Below are 8,142 nucleotides of genomic sequence, written 5' to 3'. Positions count from 1 at the left end.
ACATATTGCAAAACTGTGTCAGGAAACCCATCTTAAATGGGTAGATGTATTACCAATGGCCTTGATGAGAATAAGAATAACCCCAAGAATAAAAGAGGGAGTAAGCCCTTTTGAAATACGTCCTGGCCCTCCTGTGCCTTCATGCTGCAGCTGCGTTCTTGGAGGAACGACAAGCAGAGCAGGACTAGGGCGCTGCTAGGCTTCTGAACAGTGAGGTCCTTGAAGGCTTAAAGAAATACAAACCCATCTTGCTCCAGCACAGAAACCAAGTACAGGCCTGGAGCACGGCATTCCTGGAAACAGCCACTGCTGCGCGTCCTGCAGCCCCCTGGAAGACCGTGACACTGGCCAGGCTACACACCGGGTATCTGGTAGGGTAGGACTCAGGCTGCTCTGAGAGCTAAGGTCAGATGTGGTGAACACACTGAACAGACGTGGGGGGACAACACTAAGAATATGCAAAGAGAAAACTTTGTGGTTGCCCAACCTAGCAGAGCAAGGATGTCACGGTCCTGTCCAAACCAGCCGAGGGCAATGCCGTAGGAAGCCCTCCTGGGAAGGACACGTGTGTGTGAAAACCCTGTGTGCACAACGCGGGAAGGGGCAGCTGGCGCACAGCTGTGCTTTCAGGAGGTCCCCAAAGCACACGGGCAGGCCCACCTCGAGCAAGTTTCAGGAGGATGGACAAAACCAAGACCCTTCTTTGCCCTCAGAAGCGGCACTTCACAGAGAACGCACAGGAATTTCACAGGGTCCCCTCCAAAAGGGATTACACCTCCGTCCTAGTTTCAGGCCAGCCGTCTGCTCAGGCAGCACGTTCAGACCGTCGCTGCTGCATCAGGGACGCGGCCACGGCTCCCGACAGAGCCGGGGTCTCTTGTGCCCGGCGCGGTCCCGGGCAGCAGGAGGCTGTTGCTTCACACAGCAGTGCATCTCCGAGACGCTCCTTCACGGCTCAGAGCGGCTCGAATCGACCAGGAGACGACACAGGTGAATCCCGGGGGAGGACAAGGACGAGCCCGACAGCCTCCCGCTGCTGCTGCTGGCACGTCCGCGCTCTCGCTGGCGAGGGCCTCTGCAGGAGGCGAGCGGAGGCCTCCTCCCCCCAGTCGGGGGCTGCCTTTCCACTGCCGCGCTCCCCCCCCCCCGCCCCCGCCGGGCTGCGCCGCCCCGCGCAGGCCGCGCGCACCGCCGCCCCCGCCCGCCAGCAAGGCCTCCGCGCGCCGCGCAGCCCCCGCGGCCCGGCGGCCGCACAGCCCGGCCCCGCCCGCCCCGAGCCGCGGTGAGGGGCCGGGCCCCGCCGGCAGACGCGCCCCCGCTCCCGCCCCCGGGGGGCGGCGCGTGCGGAGCTCCGGCCGGGCTGCCGGGGCGGCCGAGCGCGGAAGGGCCGCGGCGGTGTGCGGCGCTGCCCCGGCCCGGCCCGGCGCCGAGCTGGGGCTCCGCGCGGAGCTCCCGGGCTGCCGGGGGCGGCGGCAGAGCCGGGCGTGCGCGGGGGGCGGTGGCTGCCGCGCCGCGCCGTTTGTCGCCTGCCTGCGGGCGGGGGCGGCGCGCAGCGCTGCGCGGCAGCGGCTCGGCGCCGGGGCGCCGCGGGGGCCGGCGGCGGCGATGGCCAAATGGCTGAACAAGTACTTCAGCCTGGGCAGCAGCAAGGGCAAGAGCCCCCCGCCGGCCCCGCGGCCCGACTGCCGCGAGAAGCGCCGCGGTGCCGGCGGCGGCCCCCGCCCCGACGGCCCGCCGCGACTCCACCGCCGCGCCTCGGCGGGCTGCCAGCACCGCCGCCTGCGCGAGGACACCAGCGACCTGCTGCGTGCCTACCGCGCCCAAAAGGACCGCGACTTCGAGGACCCCTACAGCGGGCCCGGCTCTGCCCCGCTGGAGCCGCGCGCCGTGTGCCCCGCGGGCTGCTGCGCGCCCCGGGGCGCGGGCGAGGCGGCCCCGAGGGCTTTCTGCTCGTCGTCGTGCCCCGCCGCGCCGCCCGCCGCCGGCTCCCCGCGCTTGTTCCGCAGCCCCAGCGAGCGCCGCCCGGCCGCGCCGCCCGACGTCGAGCACGTCTCCCCGAAGCACCGGCTCATCAAGGTTGAGAGCAGCGGCAGCACCGCTGCCGACGGCGCGGCCGAGAAGCTCGGCAAAGGCTGGGAGCAGCTGACGGCGCTCGCCCCCTCCGTGCAGAAAGAGAAGGTAAGTGTGCTCTGGACCCTGCCAAGCGAGGCAGTCGGGCTGGGGGTGTGCTCCTCCAGAAGGGTACCTGGTAGTGGGGCGCAAGCTCCTCTTCTGAAGACTTCGACTCCGGATGTTCTGGCCCGCGTTAACATCTGTGTGTAGGCAGGGTGTGTGCATGGCTTAGGGGTGAGGTGGCAGCTCTGGGCTTTTGGACTGGCCTCCCTTCTGGCTACATGATGGGGCAGGTTTGCAGGTGTACCTGCCTGTGCCCTAGCACACATGGCCCCCGGGTAGAGGAGGAGGTTCAGCCACTGTGCTGAAATCTTTGCTCTACAGATGGAATTAGTGAGTGCATTCGGAGGCCTTAGTGAGGACTGTGAGAGAGGAGAGACACTTACTGTCATCCTGTGTAGATACCTGGTGCATCCTGTGGTAGCTTTGTCACATTCTGGCAGGACAGGTTTGCAGACGTACCTATCTGTGCTCTGGAGACATAACACACCCCCACCCAAACAACTGCCACCAGGGCCCTTGGATTGATATCCTCCTGCTGAACAGGGCCTGAGCCTTTGGGATCTGCTTGTGGAGCTCTGGGGAGCCTTGAGGAACCCCATTCTTGTGGGACAAAGTCTGGCCTCAGCCCCACTGCAGGGGTTGTGATGTGAATGGAGCATTTGGCTTGTTTTCAGAATATGCTCAGCTGCCGGGGTGAGAACTGAGCCAGGCTAGGAGAATGTGAGGGCTGCCTGGCCTTGCAGTTGTTTTAATTTGTTCCGTAACTTCGGTTGCTGGCGTGTTTCCAGTGCGAGGTTTGGGGGATTTTTTTTATTGTTTAGTTTTGTTCTGTTTTGTTTGTTCCCCTCTCCTAGTGCCCCCGGTCACCCACAGCTTCTTGGCAGCTTTTTGCATAGGGTGAGCTGTCTTACCTGCTCTGTGCTTGCTTCTGCACGTACAGGAGATGGTCTGATTGAATAAATCAGATCTCAAGATCTAGAAAAAATCTGCTATAGAAACTCCTTAATAAGAAATGTATGGAGCATTTGGAAAGATTTTCTTTGTGTGTTAATGGTCTTCTGAAAATCTGAATATTTTGCTGTTTATTACAGGCTTTTGTTGTCAGATCTAATGCAGGCACATTTAGCCCAGGCAGTGGCTGCTCATCAGCTGTGTTTCTTTTGTCTGCAGTGAACTGGTAAACTCACTGGAGAGATAGTGTCAAGATAATGGCAGACTGCCCTTTTTGTAAGGGGACAGCTTGTCACGCGCTCACTGGTGTGGTTGAAAATCCTGTCATACAGCAGTAGAGTGTTCTGTGTGCTTAACTGTGTTTCCAGATGACGTGTACCTGAAGCAAACTCCATAGCTACTAGTCCAGCTGCTGACATTCTCCTGTCTTTTAGCAGTGGTTCTCTACCAGTATTTGTGGAATACTGCAGACAGATACAGTACTGGAAAGCACTGTGCTCAGGGAATTCAGGTTACAGTTGGAGAGCTTTGCAGAAGGTAGTAGTGTTACTCATCCTATAAGCATGGCATGTATCCCCCCACCTCTGTCATCCCTAGAAATATAATTTATCTTTTTGTTATCATGAAAGTTAATATTTCTCCAATTACGTAAGGTGGCAAGTGCAACTTCAGTGTAATACTCACATCACAGGAATTCTAACTTCTTGCTAAATGCTATCAGTTTAAATGATCTGTGTGTACATGTTTAGGCATGTAATAGGGTTGCATGGATTGGTGACACACTTCCCGGACAATTTGATAAATCATATCCTGTCCAGATGCAAGTGTAAATAAATCAGCTTGTCACGATGATGTTAGAGGATTAAAACTCTAGATATTTATTACATTGTCAGTCATTCTACATATCATCCCTTACTGGAAAAAGCTTCCAGAAAAGTGAATAATTAAAATCACAATCTCAGTATGTATTTTAGTCTTCTATCGATTGTCTGTGCTGACACTCTGTATCCCCTTTTTAAGGAAAAACTTTCTACAGGATATTACTATAAAGAAAATAACTGCTTGGGGCAGGAGCTTCCAGGTGCAACTACTGATTTTTATTGAGTGTGATATTTTTTTTTCTTTCTTTTTCCGTCATCTTTCAGTTTTAGGCCTTACTGAGGCAATTTTCAAAATAGAAACTGCATCTGTTGTCAAGTGCTCTGGTACAAATCCTGTGCCATAACTAACTTACTCCTCTTGAGTTTGTGTGATTGTAAGCCCATGTGCTATTCTAAGCACTTGTTGCAGATTCTAAAGTTTGTTTTGAATAAGTGATTTGTAGCTTTTTAGAACAGGGTAATTCCAAAACTATTCCAGGAAAATACATGTGACAGGCAGGAAATCTTAAAATGTTTGAGAAATAAAATCAACTCTGCACCTGAAAAGGTAAGTGTTAGCATAACTGTCTTCAACTGTTTCATAGCTAAGTGATAAACTTCATAAAGTGATAGACGTAGCTCTTTGATATCGCCATTCCCTCCCTTCCCTTTTTTGAATGAAGCTTTGTGTAGTATTTTGTGGTGATGGGAGAGCAGCGTTGCTGCTGTTTCAAGATAGATTTACCTCCATTGGATTTGTCCTTAAACTTTTGTTCTACTGAGGAACATGGAGAGGGGTTATGTTTTCTCTGTGTATGTTGAATCTTTCAGTAGTGTTGTGTTTGTGAAAGAAGTAAATGGGTCTGATATAAGTGGAGATGTTTGCTGGAATGATGTAGCAAGAATTCAGAACATTTGTTTCAAGTCATGCATGGAGAAGTGGGTGAATTGTGTCTGCTAATGCTGGAAATCAGTAAATTCTTTACTAGCTTTCCTTCCTCTAATACAGAGGTGCTGTCAAGGGTAAAACTGGCTAACATGTTTTGAAAAATATCTTCTGGAGAATAGGTATTGTCATGAATACAGTTTCCGCTGAAACTATAAGAGCCATGCATTAGTTACTGCCAAGAGATGTTGGCTCAAATGAGCGTGCCTTTGCTGCATGAGAGCCTTTGGACTGCAAGGTGTAATTTGGTCTGCAAAGGACATATTGCTCTAGCCACTGCATTACCAGCTTTGAGCCCTGCAGATGCTTAGTTTTTGCCCATGCTTCTTCATGTTAGAACATCATTTAGCTTGTGCTAAGAAGCATATAACAAAAAACAAAAAAAAAAAAAAAAAAAACACACAAAAAAAGTTGTGTTGGGAAGTTGTGTTGGTTTGGAGAAAAGGGAAGATCCAAACAATAGGTGGATTGTGTGATGAAGAGGAGACAATTGTATACAACACTTGCATGCTGTCAGCAGGGAGATGTGGCTAACCCTGGTTGTGGAGTCAGACACCTGTGTTGAACTAGCTGCTTAGTTGAAGATAATGCAGTGGCATTAACTGTCCATATGCCTCTTCATATGTACATGGATGCTTTGGCTGAGTATTTTCACCCATTCCAAAAGGTCAAGTGCAGACTTGCACTCTTTTCTCACAGCAGTGTGGACAGCTTTTGTTAGAAAGCTAGCATGGCTGGCCTCTTATCTTTTTCTGAACTGAGCTGATGCAGATATTAATGCAAGATGATGCATTAACTGTTGATGCTCTGCAGTATAATGGTGACACCAGATAACAATGACATCCTCTAATGATAAACAAGTGTTGGCAGTTGCACAAAATGAACTTACCTGAATACACTTCATAAAACGATGGCATTTGCCGGAGCAGACAAGAGGTTTGCCTGTGCCAGCTAAAAGTGAAAAAGACACTTCATCAGCTCATCCATACCTGCAGAAGAGTTTTAGAACTCTGATTCCCAAGAGAAAACTTTGCACAAAACTGTCTGATGGGCCTGTGAGATAGTAACGGTGTCACGGAAAAGTGGAAAATAAAACTCCTTAACACCAGTGTAGCATTAAGAAGCAGGCATTCTTTTAATAGGCACCGGGGACGCGGGGGATCCTTCCACCTAATACGGCCTCCCGAGACCATGATTCGTTGCGCTTATATCTGATACCTCCCACACATATTCATTACAATTCTTGCAATTAATAGGACATTCATTACTTTTCCAGGAATTTGCTTATATTTTTACATATTATTATGCGTGCACATCAAGTCCATAAAAGGTCAGTTTTTGAGGTTTTAGGAATCTCTAGTGGCAAGCAGATGTCATACCAGAAGTACTGGGCTGACCCTTGGTTATACTTTCTTCCCTGGAACTTCCATATAAGTCTCGACTTGGCTCTTCTCCTTGTTTCTTGTACCTCTTGGTGATACAGTTCAGGTCAAATCAGTCTGTTTTGCTTTAATCTTGCAATCTTCTTGTCACTGTCTCCACAGTTATAGTCTGGTTGAGTCTAGCTGAGGGGCCTCAAGGCCTAGCTATTTTTTCACAGGTGCCACTTCAAGGCCTAGCTGTTCTTTTATAATTTTAGTTATCTACAACAGTGAGAATTAGAATACTTTATTCACAATGCTCCTTCTTGTTTAGGAACATTTTTTAATACACCATATGTTGCAATGAGCATGCACAAATACACTAGGTAAGAACTTCAGCTATTACAAAGGTTTAGAAAACTCACCACTAGACAGTCACAAAATACATCTGAAGTGAATATTTGGACACATGGCTGACTCCATTTCTTTTTGGAGAGCAGATTAATTTGAACAGAAACTCCCAGGCCTGAACAACTTTCAGGGAACCCAAACATTTAAAAGCAATGTAATGGTAAGTATTTTCTACTAGCATCTTTGCTACAGTTCAGCAGTAGGAGAGGATTTGACATGTAAAAGGTTTTACGTGCAATAGAATCCACAAAATAGTGAAATTTCCCTTTGAAGATGTCAAGAGGGTGTTCCAGGACCAGATGATAGGCTAGGAATGCACTCTTCCACATAGGTCAGCCCCATATCAAGGGACTCTCACAGTCTCAAGAATGGGAAGATATTGGTAATTACCTGGGCCTGTGGAGTCTTACTGACTGTAGAGCTAGTGTGTGTGTGTGCGTGTGTATTGTGTGTGTGTGGATAGGCTGTTGAGTTACAAATTACCTGACTTCTGCATTAGAAAAGTCCGGGAGTGACACAACTTGGAGTCACCTCACCTTTGGGAATCTCTTTTCAGGCTGTTGCAGAGAGAGAGAGAGAGATACAACCAGAGAAAGGCTATAGGAAGGAGTCTGAAGTAGCTGGACACTTGTAGATTGAGTGGTGGTCTTCCAGAAGAGGCTATCATGTGTACGGTCTTGGAGAAATCTCATGCAAAACCTTGAAACATACTGCCTCACTTACTGGATATTTGTAAAAAGACTGATTTGCCCCTTGTGAACTCAGACAGGTTTTTTGAATCATTTCTTGAGACAGTGCAGCGGAGGCATTCTACACCACCTTATTCTGAAAAGGTTCTGAGAAAGGCTGATACTGCAGTGCAGATGCCCAAAAGGGAACTGCACAGAGTAGAGGACCTTTGTCCCGTTCTTTCCTGAGAGCAATGTGCCTGATGTTTATGGACCATGCTCAACTGGTTCAATAAGCCTACTGCATGCTTACAGTACTGCTAGTCTGTCATTTTTGTTCTCTCTAGCTTCTCAGGAGAGCATACAAAACCAACGTGTTTCTGTGCTGGGCTGTCTTCCCAGGTCCAACAGCTCCATGCTGCTGCTAGGGACACAGGTTCTGAGCTGTCATGTGCTTAGCTTCTCGGCCTGTTATATCATACAAAGTGCTTTTTTTCCTTTGGACTAAGAGTTTGAGAGCTACAGCGTGTTAGGTCTGAGTCTGCAAGTTAAACACAAAAACTTGAAAGAGAAGAGAGAAGTTTTTTTTTTTTTTTTCCCCCAAACTGCTTGCTATTTATGTCTTTTTTTTGCATTGTCCAGCTGTAATTTGCTGGTTTCACCTCTGATCATAGACACCTTAATCTTGAGTTTATACCCATATCGCACTCCTAGATGAGAAGAATTAGCTCATGTGCTGTGTTGTCTCTTCAGCCACTGCTCTGAGCACT

At 49.8% G+C, this 8,142-nt stretch overlaps 1 protein-coding gene across 1 annotated transcript in view; it reads left to right on the top strand.

Moving 5' to 3' along the window:
• The first annotated feature begins 1,605 nt into the window (after positions 1-1,605).
• SHB (SH2 domain containing adaptor protein B) overlaps positions 1,606-8,142 on the top strand; it is a 69,398-nt gene continuing 62,861 nt past the window's right edge. The window contains exon 1 of the mRNA XM_062600172.1: positions 1,606-2,178. Within this exon, the coding sequence (XP_062456156.1) occupies positions 1,606-2,178 (573 nt within the window). The remainder of the gene's footprint in view (positions 2,179-8,142) is intronic.

The sequence above is a fragment of the Rhea pennata genome, chromosome Z (assembly GCF_028389875.1).
Source record: "Rhea pennata isolate bPtePen1 chromosome Z, bPtePen1.pri, whole genome shotgun sequence".
Taxonomy (NCBI): domain Eukaryota; kingdom Metazoa; phylum Chordata; class Aves; order Rheiformes; family Rheidae; genus Rhea; species Rhea pennata.
Note: the sequence above shows the minus strand (reverse complement) of the source record. Positions and strands in the feature narration are given on the sequence as shown.